Raw genomic sequence first — 15540 nt, 5'->3', positions numbered from 1 at the left:
ATCAGAAACAGAAATAAAACTCAAAGATCACCTCTGTCTATGTGACAACAAAGCCATGAAAGTAGGAAAGCCCCAGGGAATAGAGACTATAAATACCCCCGTCAAGGGCACCACAGGCTCCAGGTGGCCTCCCAGCTGACCCCTCCCCGCGCGCGCCCACTTGCCAGCCCACCTCGTATCAGCCCAGTCTCGACCACTCTGCTTTCCTAATATCTGTTGGCTCAACCTACCTTTCTAGTTCCCACTGCCGACAAGCTGGCCAAGACCTTGGTTCTTCAAGCCAAAGCGACATCAGCTCTGCAATGGACTTAATGGGTGTGTCCCCCAAAATTCACGTAATGAAACCTAACCCCCAAGGAGAAGAAGGTATTAGGAGATGGGGCTTTGGGAAGGCGATTAGGTCATGAGGGTGGAGCCCTCAGGAATGGGATCTGAGCCCATATAATGAAGCTCCCTCACCCCTTCTGCCATGAGGGCGCAGCGAGAAGACGGCCGTCTGCAAATCAGGAAGCAGGCTCTCACCAGACAGCGAATCTACCGGCACCTTGACCTTGAACTTCCACCCTCCAAAATCATGAGAAAAATGTCTGTTGTTCTTAAGCCACCCAGTCTCTGATGTCTTGTTACAGCGGCCTGAACGGGCTGAGACGAGCTCCTGGATACTCCACTGACTACAGCCTCTTCCCACTCTAACCTGCTAGAAGAATCTCGCCAGGCTGTCTCTCAGCCCATCACCACCCCACGCGAAAACCTCCCGAGGCATACATCGTGGAAGAACTCGCTAGCCAGCCTGCAACACCGTGAACAATCTGGCCCTCACTGTTTTCCAAACTAATCACCTACTATTTCGGTTCACAAATCCTCTGTCACAACAAGGTTAATCGACTCAGGGCCCAAGAACTCTTCTTCCTCTGCACGGAACCTGCCGGATGCGCTCTGCTCTACTCTTGGGGGTGGTGTTCCAAATATCAGGCACCCTTCAAAGCCCGTCTCCCCACGGAGCCTCCCCTGGCAGCCCTCCCACAGCGACCACTGCCCCCTGCCTGCAGCCCTGGTCCCTGGGTGCCCACCAGACAGTTCCATATTCTACCTCAAGACAGCCCGTGGACTAATGCCATGCCGCCATTTTTCAGTCCTTACATTATTTCATTTTCCTTTGTATGTGTCAATAATTCATGTGACTTTTAAGCAACTAAAGAGATAACATCATACAACTTCATATGCACATGACGGCTATTACTGGCTGCATGAATGTAATATTGGCTCCATCCTGGTCACCATGTGATTAGATGAAAAATGACAGCAATCTGAGTTTCTCAACAGTTGAAGTAGGAAGTAGAACAGGAGACTGGTACATATAATGGTGATACAGCCACCAAAAGACCAACAGCAGAAGCTATAAGCTATCAGGAGGATAAATGTCATACAGAGAAAATATTAAGGGCTTTTTGTAAGAAGACTTCCACAAATTCAACATCCTGAAGCACAACAGGGGCCAACCCTTCTGAGGGTCGCTCAGATTCAAAGTCTGAACCTAAAGACAGATTTACATTCCTTGGCTAATATTCAATTTGTGGCATCAGGACAGGAAAGGGAACTTGTACAAACTGCTATAGCTTTAGAAATGAAAATTCATCCACGTACGGCCACCAGGACAGAAATCTTTCTATTCCACCTGTTTCAAAGGCATTTCCAACTCTATCACCAATCTGACAAGTACGTGAGCACTGACTCTGTCCTGCAGACATGGCACTAATGGGATAACCTTGACCCCTGACCTCACAGACACCAGGCGGTTCTCAGCACACCCAAGCAGAGCGGAAGGTCAGGCTACAATGCCAGCCAGCGACCTGACCCCCACAGTACCTAGTACCACTGAGCAGATGCACCCAGGCTGCTCTGTAAGCTCCCAACTAAGCAGCACTCAAATCCCGTGCTAAGGGGCTTCCCTGGTGGCGCAGTGGTTGAGGGTCCGCCTGCCGATGCAGGGGACGCGGGTTCGTGCCCCGGTCCGGGAAGATCCCACACGCCACGGAGCAGCTGGGCCCGTGAGCCATGGCCGCTGGGCCTGCGCGTCCGGAGCCTGTGCTCCGCAGCGGGAGAGGCCACAGCAGTGAGAGGCCCGCGTACCGCAAAAAAAAAAAAAAAAAAAAAAATCCCGTGCTAAAAACAAAAGACTATTAAAATATAAAATCTAACTCAATGACCAATAATCTGAGCAAATCATCACATCAAAGAAACTTGCCAACGTGCTTACGAACAAGGGCCTCCCCACCAAGACTCGAGCAGCCACTGGTCCCCCGCGAGTCCAGGGGCGAGAGCAGAGGCCGATGTCATTTCCGGTTCCGGGCCGGGAGAGGAGTGCTGAGCACGTGCTCCCTTTTAGCCAAACATCAGACAACAAAGGAAGGTGGTGACTCCCTGGAGTTGACAACGAAGGGATTTTGCTCCTAATATCAATAATATCAATATCAAACAGAGAGCCCGAGCTGTCCTTGTGGTCTAAGCAATGAGACAGCCGGCAGCGGCTTGGTTACAAATACCCCGCCCATGGCCGCACAGATTTCCCCTCCCACAACGTGCTTTCCAAATCAGTGGTTTAATTAACAAGATTGTGGAAGGACGAGAGTGTCCACCCCTCACTAGCAGTGGGCTCCGGACAGCCCCGTGGCCCCTCTCAATCCCAGCTGACTGCTGGTAAAAAGGGAAGGGTGACCCTGGTGGCCCCTACGGTCCAGTCTGGCGTGGTTCAGGGCAGCTCAGCTCGTGGTGAGTTGCAACTTGGTTTCCAGGGCTCCTCAGAGGGCGAAATGACCACCACTGAGCCACACAGCAACACACTTGCGAGTAGCCGAGTGCCTTCTAGTACTTTCCCTGGGTCACTTTTTCAACATTGTCCTTGGGAGATAACAAAAGCTATTACTCCCCCACTGTCCCTGAAACCAAGGCCCAAATACCTTTAGGTTTCCTAAGGTCATGGACTAAAATCAAAGGCCAGGAATGCAGTAGCTCCAGTCCAGCACTCTATTCTGTAAAATAAACTTCCAAGTCACACCTGTAAACTTTACCAATTAACTACAACTTTCACCCAAAAGGACGTCACAAAAATATTCCAGCTGAGCAGGTTCTACTACTTCTTACTGACACTTTTAAGTGAACAACTTTCCACATATCCAATATATTATTTCTGAAGAAATGATTAAAACACTGTCCGTGAAACAAGAGTTAACCCAAAAAAGAGGAGAATCTAAAAATAAAAGCACAAGCCGGCCCACGGTTCCTGGCTGTGGCGCCAGAGGCAGAAAACTGGAGGAAACGTTTCTGCACAACCATATGCCTCCTCCAGGCCCGGCCAAGGGTGAGCTCCTGAGCCCCCCCACTTACTCCAAATGGCAGACGGTGGCCTTGGGGACACAGAGAGAGTCCCAAAAGGCAAACGCAAAACAAGGCAGCCTCAGAGCACCTAGCCCTGGAGCGTCCCCATGCTTTCAGTTCCTATACAAACAGTGCTGGGTTTCATTTAGCTACCTAATGAACAACCGTGTAACAAGTAAAGATTTAGGCCACTTCCACCATCATGCCCACCGAAAGCTGATTTACAGTTAAAGCATGCAGACTGAAACTGCCGTGTCTAATTAACTGAAAGCTAAGCTGGAGATGCACGTGGAGACCTCCAGAAGACGAAACAAAGAACAGGCCCCTGGATTAGGAAGAGCTCTGGGGGGAAAGATCCATGCCATCCTAACAAAACCCCCTCCCCAGCCTGTCTCCTGAAAGACAGCACCCCACGCTGGGTAGCAGGGAACCTCCCACCCAGGCTGTGACCCCCACACCCACTAAATAAAAGAAATCACTTCAGCTGAGCCCAGGCGAGTCTTCTCCGTCATCTGAAATGGGATCACCCAAATTTGTAAATTTAAAGAGCAGCTCTCAGTTAGAAAAAAAAATGACACCGGCTCCTCTTCCTGAAGCAAGGTACAGAATGGAGAAGCATTCTCATTTTGCAAAAATGACTGGAAAGCAGACCTCCTGAGGTCAGTTTGATGAGCACAACCCAGCCAAGGGATGGGCAACGTGCAGCCCAGCCTCAGAGCCTCAGACAGCCTCTCGTCTCCTGCAGCTCCTGCCCACGTTCTGTTCTATAAATACACACCTTCAGTCATTTCAAAACTTTAAAGCCAATTTTAATATCAGCTTTTGAATTAGTTATCTGAAGAGTCAACAAGTATTAAAGAGTGACTTGGTACTGGAAATAAAACCCGACTAATCCAACAGTGACACTGAAAGAGATGCGTATTTATTGCCAGAGAGCTGACAAGTCCCATGCTGAATGCCAAAGCTAAATGCAACAAGATAAAAATGCATTCACTGAGCCTAAGAAATTGGAAAGCAAACAACGAGAGGGCTTTTTAAAAGCATCTGTGTCTATACAGCATTCAGTACCAGAACCTTAGCCACCTCCATATGCAAAAATCTTAAAAATACACCCAGGAGTGAAACTTTGCACATGTGCCCCAAGAGCCATGCCCAAGAACGCACTGTGCCTGAGAGCGGAGAACTGGAACCCAGCCAGCGCCCGGGAACGGTGAACGAGCTTCCTGTGAAATACTACACAGCACTGGAAAAGCAAGGCGGGGAAGATGGAAGGAAGCTAGAAGAATCCAAGAACCTGATGAGAATAAAGCGGTCGCCATGACAGGTGCAAAAACCCTTAAAACGAAACCGCGAGAGTTTAGCGATGTAAACAAATGTGCTGAAATATAAAGGAAAGCAAACCGACAGCCAACACGAGACATGAGGTGGGTGTAAGGGGAGGCCACGGAGTTGGGACAGCCGCGCACTGCCCTGCGGAGCTCAACCGTCACAGCCTTTTCCTTAAGCGGGCGCTCCGGGATGACTCGTTCACTGTCCCTAACTCTAAAACTTCATTCGTGCTTTTCATCAATTCTGTATTTTCCCAAAATCACTGTTTCCCCATCACACTACGCGGAACTGGATAAAGCTTGGTGGAAGTATAAAAAAGAACTGTAACACTGAAATCTACAAAATAAAGGGGGAAACTCTCCTTGCACGCTATAAAACCAACTTAAAATGAGGCGCTGCATTTAATCCCTAGGACTTGCAGGGCGTGTTTATCCTCATGACGAGTCCATCCATAGCACAGGCCACTCCAACCGGTGAGATCCTGTCACCGGGAAACGCCCGCTCAGCAAGTTTTCAAAACCAGTCAACCAGACTCTCTTCTGAAACGGTTCTCTCTCCACTTCGGTCTCACTCTACAAACAGGAACGTTTTCACCAGAATAGAGGCAATTTTTAAACAAATGCTTCAAATTTAAAGATTCCACGGCACTCAATTTTGTACCTGAAACGAAGCACCTGAAATTAATCAAAGACAGCCTTCGGAGCCAAGCAAAAACGAGAATCACTTGGTCTGTAAGATTCCAAGAGCCGGAAATCGGAGCGTCTTAATCCACTAAACATATTAGGGCCTGACCAATAACAAGGTTATCTAGTTCTTCGAAACAGGAATCAACCGAAGGTAATGATTCGGATGAAACCCTACCCATTTAAAAGGAATGCTCGTTAGGGAATTCCACACCTGACATTTGGTAAGAATCGGGAAAGGCCGGGATCAAGGGTTTCTGCCCTGGACTCCCGCCCGACCCGCCCGAACAGGAGAGGTTCCGCCCGCGAGCGCAGGGGAGCGCCGATCCCTGGCCGCACCTGCAGGACCCGCGCGCCCCCCGACGCGAGCGCAGAGCGCACCGGGCCAGCCCGCGCCTCCGCGCCCCGCACGCCGGGGACACTGCACAAAGGCCCGGCCCCTCCCCCGCGCCCCCGGCCCACCTCGGCCATAGGCCTTGGCGCAGATCCACTGCAGGTTGGCGGCGATCTTGGCCCGCGCCGGGTCGTAGCGGTCCAGCGGCACGATGTCCACGGCGCCGTCGGGCGCGGCCTCCATCCTCCTCCAGCCCTCCCCGATCGGGCAGCCGCCCGCGTCCACCATCTGCACACAAAAGGGCCGCTGCAGCGCCGGCCGCGCCGGACCGGGCGGGACAAAGGCGCCGCGCCCCTCGCCGCGCCCGGGACCCGCGTGGGGCCGCGGGGCACCGACCGCCCGCGCACCCCGCGCCCCGCCGCCGCCCGGCCCGCGTCCCCGCCGCCTCACCTCAGAGCCGCCGCCGTCGCCGCCGCCGCGGGTGTTGCTGCTGCATGCTGCGCGGCCGAGCCGGGGCCCGCGGGGCCGGGGGGCGGCGAGCCAGGGGTCGCGGGCCGAGGCCTCGGGCCGTGGCTGGGGGCGCGTGCGCGGAGCCGTAGGCGGCGGCGGCGGCGGCTAAGGAGGTGGCCAACCGGCGGGAGCGCGCGCGCCGCCGAAGCCGGCGCAGGCGCAGTGGGTGCGGCTCCAGCCCGCGCCCGTCCCGCCCCCTTCCGCAGGCGCAGTGGGCGCCGGCCCGCGCTCGCCCCGCCCCTTCCGCAGGCGCAGTGGGTGCCGCCCGAGACCCGTCCCCTTTCCGCGGGCGCGGGCGCGGGGCCGCGCGGCGCGGGCGGCGCGGGCGGACAGGCCCCGGCGGCTCCCGCAGCATCTCTTTGTCTGGGCCGCGCCTCCCCCTCCCCGGCATTGGGTCGTCCGGACCACTGGCCCCCAGCCGCCGCCCGACGGGCCGAGCGCCTGTGCAGGCCGACCGCGACCCTCCACCCCACAACAGCCCCGGGGGTTCCCCCTCCCGTAGCGCAGCGCTGGGAGGCCGGGGGCGCCTCACCCCATAGCGGCCCTCGGTGCCTAGAGACCCCCACACACAAGTAACCCAGAGAGCCTGGGGTGTCCTACCATAGGGACTGGGAGCCCGGGGACCCCACCCGGAGAGCCCTCCCGCCTCAGCACTGGAGGCCGAGGAGACCCCCTCCACCTGCAGCGTGTAGAGTCTGCCAGGATCACCTGTGCCCGGGCGCGCCCCGAGTGGGCACTAACCATGGTCTCCAGGGCCTGGTCCGGGGAAGGTGGGCGTCTGGACACCCGAGACAAACTGCAGCGTCCTCAGCCCTGAGAGTAGCCATGGGGACGGGCCTCTAGGCACATCCTGCAAAAGGGGCTGGCTTCGTCCTGACAAAGTCGCCACCACAGGAACTGTATGGGGCTAATAATTATAATAACACCGTGAAACCTCCTGTGTAAGTGATGCTTCTGAAGACCTCACAGGCAAACTAAGACAGGGCGACTCACTCCTGTGCCGTACGCCAGGGTCCAGGGACCCGAGGCCTGGAGGACAGCAGGAAGAAATGGTTTCCCATGAGTAAGGGGCCCTGGGAGTGAAGGTCACAGCTGCTCCCAGCCTCCAGCGGCTTTTAAGGTGCTACCAACCTCCACTTCACCCAGCATCCTAAGTCAGGTTATCAAGCGACGTAAGCTCCGAGGACTCAGCCTGTCATCCACGAACACTTACTCCTGTGCAGGCATGAGCCCACTCTGGCTCACAGCAGAGAACAAAACACAAATCCCGCCCCGCCCCACCGCCCCCCTCCCCCAGGGAGCTGAGGTCTAGCGGAGAATGTGACTGCGTGTGTAGGACATGAGGTGGTGAAAGGGTAACGGGTCTGGGGGCAGGCAGGCAAGGAAAACCGTAAGGGGCACTTGAGCAAAGACCTGCAGGAAGTGAGGGGCAAGCAGGAGCGTGTACCCGGGGCAGCTGCGGCCTGGGCAGGGGGTACAGCAGGCATAGGGGCTCTGAGACAGGAGTGCAGGGAGGCACTGAATCCGGAACCCAGGATCCAGAGACACTGGTAGGAAAGGGGCGCGGGGGCGGAGAGGCAGTGGCAGATCTGCGCAGTAAGACCCTTGACCTGTTCTCTGAGTGAGATGGGACGCCACGGAGGAGCTCTGAACACGGGGAGGGAGGATGTGACGGACCCTTTAGAGGAATCATTCTGTTTCCTGGGTGAAGAACAGGTGGTAGGAAGGACGAGGAAGGAAGACCATCCCCTGACAGGTGGGGTACGGAGTTCCTAGAAAGAAGGGGTGGAGGGCAACTCCAGGGGTTTTTATTGATCTTGACTTTGTTTCCTGCAACCTTATTAGCTGTAACAATTTTTTGGAGGATCCATCAGGATTATCTACATATGAGATCGTGACATCTGTGACTAGAGATAGTTGTACCTCTTCCTTTTCAGCTGAATGCCTTTTATTCTTCTCATCTAATTCCCTGGGAGAACCTCCAGCACAACGTTAAATAGAAGTAGCAGAGTAGCTCTCTTTGTCTTGTTTCTGCTCTTAGAAAAGCATCCAGTCTTTCACCACGGAGTAGGTATGATGTTAACTCTGGGGGGTTTGGATTCATCAGGTTGAGGAAGTTCCCATCTATTCCTATTTTGTTGAGTGTTTTTATCATGAAAGGGTGTTGGATTTCAGCAAATGCTTCTCATGTGTGTGACTATTGAGATGATCATGTGTGGTATTTTTACTCATTCTATTAATGTAGTATATTACATTAATGATTTTCAGATATTGAACCAGCCTTGAATTCATGGGATAAATCCTCTTGGTCATAGCATATAATTTTTTTTTCAAGTTTGGCAAATCATTTTTTGGAACTTTACTGAGATAAAATAAATGACATATAATATTGTGGAAGTTTAAGGTGTGCAATGTGATCATTTGCTCTAGGTATAGGTGTGTATGTGAAATGATTACCACAATAAGTTTAGTTAACACCTCCATCACCTCACCTAGTTACCTTTGTGTGTGGGAATTTTTTATGGTTCCATATGAATTTTAGGATTGTTTTTTTTCCCCTTCTGAGAAAAATATCATTGGAATTTTGATAGGGGTCACATTGAATCCACAGATGGCTTTGAGTTGGGTGGACATTTTAACAGTATGAATTCTTCTGATCCATGAACACAAGCTGTCTTTACATTTATTTGTGTCTTCAGTTTCTGTCATCAATGTCTTATAGTTTTCAGTGTACAGATTGTTAACTGCCTTAAATTTATTCCTAAGTATTTTATTGTTTTTGATGCTATTGTAAAAGGGATCGATTTCCTCTTTTCTTTTTCGGATAGTTTGTTGTTAGTGTACAGAAATGCAACTGCTATGTGAATGTTAATTTTGTATCCTGCAACTTTACCGAATTTGTTTGTTAGTTCCAACAGTTTTTTGGTGGAATCGTTGGGGTTTTCTATATATAAGGTCATGTCATCTGGAAACAGACAATGTTACTTCTTCCTTTGCAATTTGTATGTCCTTTATTTCTATTTCTTGCCAAATGGTTCTGGCTAGGACTTCCAGTACTAGGCTGAATAGGACTGGTGAGAGTGGGTAACTTTGTCTTAAAAGGAAAGCTTTCAACCTTTCACCACTGAGTATGATGTTAGCTGTGATTGTCATATGTGCCGTTTATTATGTTGACTTAAATTCCTTCTATACCCAATTTGTGGAGATTTTAACATGCAAGTCTGTTGAATTTTATCAAATGCGCTTTTTTTGCATCTATTGAGATACTCATATAAGTTTTATCTTTTATTCCATTCATGTGTTTTATCACATTTATTGATTTCTGTATATTGAACCATCCTTGTATCCCAGGGATGAATCCCACTTGATTATGGTGTATGATCCTTTAATGTGCTATTGTCAGTCTTTTGTTGAGATTTTTTACATCTATACTCTTCAAGGATATTGGCCTGTAGTTTTCTTTCCTTGTAATGTCCTTATTTGGCTTTGTTATCAAGGTAATGCTGGCCTTGTAAAATGAGTTTGGGAGTATTCACCCCTCTAAAAATGTTTGGAGGAATTTGAAAAGGATTGGCATTGATTCTTCTTTAAATGTTTGGTAGCATTCACCGATGAAACCATCTGGTCCTGGGCTTTTCTCTGTTGGGAGATGTTTGATGACTTATTCAATCTCTAGTCATTATTGGTTTATTTCGATTTTCTGTTTCTTCATGATTCAGTCTTGGTATGCTGTATGTTTCTAGGAATTTATTCCTTCTAGGCTATCCAGTTTGTTGGAGCATAATTGCGGTGTATTTCTCTGGTATCTGTTGTAATGTCTCTTCTTTTTTCCTTTTTTTTGTGGTACGCAGGCCTCTCACTGCTGTGGCCTCTCCCGATGCGGAGCACAGGCTCCAGACGTGCAGGCTCAGCGGCCATGGCTCACAGGCCCAGCCGCTCCGCGGCATGTGGGATCTTCCCGGATGAACCCGCGTCCCCTGCATCGGCAGGCGGACTCTCAACCACGGCGCCACCAGGGAAGCCCTTAGGCATGTTTTTTTTTTTTACAGTACGCGGGCCTCTCACTGTTGTGGCCTCTCCTGCTGCGGAGCACAGGCTCCGGACGCGCAGGCTCAGCGGCCATGGCTCACGGGCCCAGCCGCTCCGCGGCATGTGGGATCTTCCCGGACCGGGGCACGAACCCACGTCCCCTGCATCGGCAGGCGGACTCTCAACCACTGCGCCGCCCGGGAAGCCCTCTTCTTTCACTTATGCTTTTGTTGATTTGAGTCCTCTTTTTTTCTTGGTTAGTCTAGCAAAAGTCTTGTCAATTTTGTTTATTTTCAAAAAACCAACTCCTAGCTTTGGTGATTTTTTCCTATTGTTTTCTAGTCTCTAATTTCACTTATTTCTGCTCTAACTATTGACCCACCAGCTCAGAGCGTGAGGACATGGGGCCACCCCTGGGTCCCTCAGAGTCCACCCCAGAGAGAAAGATGGAAACTCCCTCCAGCACCAGGGCCCTCGGGCTGGCTGCCCTGACCCACCTTCTCCCAAACTCTGCTTCTGTGGCTCCTCCCTCCTCCACTCCAGCTGGCCCAAAGGCCCTTCCACCCCCACAGAAACAAAAATGACCATCGTTGGGGGTTACACCTTCTGGTTTCTGGTTTTTTTGCCTACTTTCCCCCCAAGGCTCTCACAAGCCCCAAGCTCCCCTGACTTTTCTTTATTTACACGGATTCCCCAGGTGCCCTCCAAGTTGCCCCCATGCACACACTTAGTGGAATGTCAGCTATATTCAGGGAACGTGGAGTGCAGGGTAGGAAGCGGACCAGCAGCCTGATTCTAGAGCTAGGGCCTAAGACGCGATGGCCAGGTGAAGGTGGTGACCACGTTATGCTGAGTCCCTGAAAACTCAGTTTGAAGAAAAGGCAAATGTAACCTTTTTATTGACTTGGCAACTGCCTCTTCTCTACAGAAATAAAATAATGACATCTTTCTGGCTTTAGTTTCAATTCCATAAAATCTAACGGATTTCGGTTTTCCCACAATGTACACAGACATGAAGTCTCCTTGAAATCAAGCGATGTGTGGAGTGCGTAGGATTCTGACAACCGTCTACTGAGTTCACACTCATTACAGGGCAGACAGTGCTTCCGTGGCCTGGCAGTGCTGTCCCCAAAGGATGGGCAGGTCAGCCCTGCCCAAATAAGGCCGGACGTCAGTGCCACCACATGGAGAAGAAAGCCATGGGTGCCACCGGCTAGCGTCCTGTTCATCACTAATCCAGTGACAACGGCTGTCAGACCCAGGCTAGAGCTGCTCATTTAACGCATCAGTAAAGAAGCATGTGTATGACTACCACAATTTTTAAAATATTTTAATAGTAATGTTTCAAGACAGTTGATTTCCATTTTCATCTCATGGTATGTGCTAGAAGGGGTTAGCTGAGAAGGGGTCCGTGGGCTTCACCAGATTACCCACCGGGTGCCTGGTACAGAAAAGCTTAGTGGTGGGTCACCTGCAGCCGGAGGGGGACAGGAGTCCTGGGGAGGCGTCCCAGCCTCAGAGCCCCAGGGTGTCACACGCCGTGCACACACCTGTTCAGAGTAGCTGTGTTCACAGTAGCCAAAGGGCAGAAATGGCTTAGATGCCCCTCAGCAGGTGGGTGGATCGAAAAAATGCGGTGCATCTGCACAGTGGAATGTTATTCAGCCATAAAAGGAAACCCTGACAGACGCTACAACATGGACGAACCTTAAAAACATGATGCTGAGTGAGAGAAGCCAGACAAAAAGGCCACAGAGTGTGTGATTCTGAAACCGAGCAGGACCCTGTGGGGCTCCTGGGCATGGAAGCCTTTCTTATGGCCCCTGCTTCTTGTTTGTAGGGAATAGGCTTCGGCCTCCATGACCTTCCCTGAGTTCCAAAGGGCAGAGTCAAACAGTTGCTAATCAGGGAAGGGAGGGGATGCAGAGACAAGGGAGGAACAGTCAAGAAACAATGGTGCAGGCTCGGGGCAGGGTCGTGGTTCCGCTTCAAGGGATACACACATAACAGTCTCTCTGAGCTCTTCTGCAGAACTAAAACCCCCAACAAATGGAAGATGCTAACTAGTTGATGAAGCATTCTTCATTCCAGAGAGAAGGTCACAGTTTGAGAACCTCGAGACCCACAGAAGCTCATTAGGAGACCCCCTGAGGCCCTGCACACACCCGATGCTTATCCGCAAGCCCGCCCTTGAACCACTGCTCTAAAACGCCTCACCAAATCCCACCCCCCCCGCCCCCCCCCCCCGCCCCGGGCTGGGACACACGGTTTTGAGAGGCATGAGCCGACTGTGTCCCCCTTTGCCTGGCAAAGCAATAAAGCTCTTCTTTTCTACTTCACCCAAAACTCTTGTCTCTGAGATTCAAATCAGCGCCAGTGCACAGAGGCTGAGTTTTCAGCATCAGTTCCATTAATGTGAAATGTCTGGATCAGGCAAACACGGAGACAGAACGCAGAATGCAGGGGCTGGGGGGAGGGGAGCGAGTGTGAACGAGTGGTGTTTGTTTTGAGGCTGATGGGAGTGTCCTGGAAATAGGTAACGGTGATGGTCACACAGCTCTGTGATGAGCTGAAAACCACTGAACTGTACACTTTGAAAGAGTGACTTTTATGATGTGGGAATTAGATCTCAGTAGAAAAATTGTTTGAAAACAGGCAAAACTGACCCCGGTGTCAGTCGGGGAGGGGAGGTGGCTGGGGGCACTAGAGGGCCTTCCAGGGACCCCTGTGTCCCGTGCCTTGGCCTGGATGGCGGGCGCCCGGCTGCATTCGCTCTGGGATGACCACCAAGCTGCAGATGCATGGTTAGAAGCTTGTCTGCATGGAGGTTAGTATTTCAGTTTAAAAATTAAAAAGCAAAAATGCCATCACAGCACTGAGTTCTGTCTTCATTTTAATGTACTTGAGGTCAAAGGTGCAGTTTTGTTGGGGCTTCCCTGGCGGTCCAGTGGTTAAGGCTCAGTGCTTCCATTGCAGGGGCATGGGTTCGATCCCTGGTCGGGGAACTAGGGTCCCACAAGCCGTGCATTGCTGCCAAAAAAAAAAAAAAAAAAAGGTGCACTTTTGCTTGTTTCCTGACCCCCAAAACCAGGGTGGACCCCCAAGTTCATTCCCGGGCACTTGGACTTTCTTCGTGGTGACACAAACTTCTCTTATTGTTGCTGCTTCGCTGTCTTTTTCTTGGGGGGGGGGCGGGGGGGCATGCTCGCAGTTGGGGGCAAGTCCGACCCACTTGGCCCTGCTGCCTGCCCAGCCCTTGAACGATCTGGGCAAAAGCAGCGTGCCATCCGTCAGCCCGGTGCACGTGCCACTTCTGAGTGTACGTTTTACTTCAATAAGAGGGAAAAAAAGGAACGGAATTTTAAATATCCTTCATTGTTAAATTTAAATATCCTTCATTGATATTCTCGGCACAAAGCTGAAACATGAAACAAAAATGAGAAAATTAACGACGCCTAGAGCCCAGATGGTCTGCGGAGCGGCCAGGGAGCCCTGTGTGAAGGGCAGCAGTGGACTGGGCCATGGAGCGCAGGGCTGGTCCAGGCTGGTGTTCAGGCTACTGGTTCCAAAGTGGCAGAATTTGGACGTCAGAGCTGCTGTCGAGGACATCCTGTCTCATCAGGCATCTCATCTAGCCCATCCGCCTAGAATCCTCCGGGGCAGCAGCAGCCAGTGTGCCTGGTCCTATCGTCTAAACGTGATTTCGGTGCAATGAGAGCTGACTGACAGGGAGGAAAACTGCAGATCAAGTCACTTGTCCAGCTGTAGTTGGTCCTCACAGCCGGCTGGGACACTCGGGCCTGAGGAAGTGCTGCCCCCTGAGCCAGGCGCTGTCGCAGGGGCAGCCAGGGCCATCAGAGGCCCCTCCGGCCATCTGTGGACGAATGTCAGATGTAATTAAATATCGAAACCACATTCCCACTCCGATGCCGAGGTGTGGTGACAGGTGCAAGGAGGTCTGGCCAGTGCAGGCAGGATGCATCTGGGTCATCCTCAGCTGGACACAGAGGGGCCTCCCAGGGGGAACCCCCTGTTGGCCCATATGAGAGACACCACCTGCACCGGGGCCCCTCTGACAGAGAGACCTGAGCCCCCCAACGCCTCCTCCCTGGACCGGAGGGCTCCGCGGGTGGTGCCGGGTGTGTGTGTGGACCGTGTTCAGGGCTTCCTGGGCGGCCGGGGACCAGAGGTGCCAGGAGAGGTCGGGAGGAGAGGACGGGGTGCTCCCTATGAGATCGGGTTCCCCTGGATCTCAGGAGACCCCATGAGGACTGACACACACCCCGCATCACACGGATACAGTGAGGACAGGGTCCCGAGCCTGGATGTGGTCCCAGCAGTGCTCCAGGGGGAGGAGACCGGGCATCAGCTGGGAAGGGGGCCGGAGCCCCCCGGAGCTCCCAAACCAGGACGCTGAGGGCAGGGTAGCTTGGAGGCAGCCCGTCCCTTCCTCACCATCAACGCCCAAAAAACCCCCCTACCCCCGCCATCCCCACCCCGGTTAATGAAAATGGGACAGATCCAGTAATCACACTCTGAGCTATTTTCCCGAAGGAGCTGAGGACTTCTGTCCACACAAAACGCACACACGGATGTTCACGGCAGTTTTATTCATAATGGACAAGACCTGGAAGCAACCAAGACGCCCTTCAGTAGGTGAATGGGTGAACGGTGGGCCGTCCAGACGGTGGAATATTATTCAGCACTGAAAAGAAATGAGCCATCAGGCCATGAAAAGACACGCGGGAACCTTAAATGCATGTCACTAAGAAGCCAATCTGAAGAGGCTACGCTCCGTGTGATTTCCAACTACATGACATTCTGGAAAAGGCTGAACTACAGAGACAGTAAAAACATCAGTGGTTGCCAGGGACAGGGAGGGAGCGGGAGATGAGCAGGTGCAGCACAGAGGGTGTTTAGAGCAGTGAAGGCACTCTGCATGATATTATAATGGTGGGTACACGTCATTACACATGTGTCCAAACCCATAGGACGTGCACCGCTGAGAGTGAACCCTAACGTAATCTGTGGGCTTTAGTTGATAATCGTGTGTCACAGGGGTTCAACTGTAACACACGCGCTGCACTGCGGCGGCCAGATGTTAGTAAGAGGGCAAACTGGTTGAGGGGAGGACTCTCTGTACCCTGTCCTCAATGTTCTGTGAACCCGAAACTGCTCTAAAAAATAAAGTCTATTAACTAAAAGAACAAAGCAAAACCGGGGCCCAGCTATGCAGCCCCAGCTTCAAGACCAGCCCCCAGCCCTGGCCAAGCCTTCAGG

At 52.1% G+C, this 15540-nt stretch overlaps 1 protein-coding gene across 8 annotated transcripts in view; it reads right to left on the bottom strand.

Moving 5' to 3' along the window:
* Positions 1 to 6295, bottom strand: part of CAMSAP1 (calmodulin regulated spectrin associated protein 1) — a 54187-nt gene extending 47892 nt beyond the window's left edge. For all 8 annotated transcript variants that reach the window (XM_060153784.1, XM_060153785.1, XM_060153787.1 and 5 more), the window contains exons 1-2: positions 6172 to 6295; positions 5850 to 6009 (exon numbers count right to left, since the gene is read on the bottom strand). In XM_060153784.1, coding sequence (XP_060009767.1) covers positions 5850 to 6009 — 160 coding nt within the window. In that variant the 5' untranslated portion in view covers positions 6172 to 6295. The remainder of the gene's footprint in view (positions 1 to 5849; positions 6010 to 6171) is intronic.
* Between the last annotated feature and the right edge of the window lie 9245 nt (positions 6296 to 15540).

This window comes from Lagenorhynchus albirostris, chromosome 7, assembly GCF_949774975.1.
Source record: "Lagenorhynchus albirostris chromosome 7, mLagAlb1.1, whole genome shotgun sequence".
Lineage (NCBI taxonomy): Eukaryota > Metazoa > Chordata > Mammalia > Artiodactyla > Delphinidae > Lagenorhynchus > Lagenorhynchus albirostris.
This window is presented reverse-complemented; position numbering and strand designations above follow the sequence as displayed.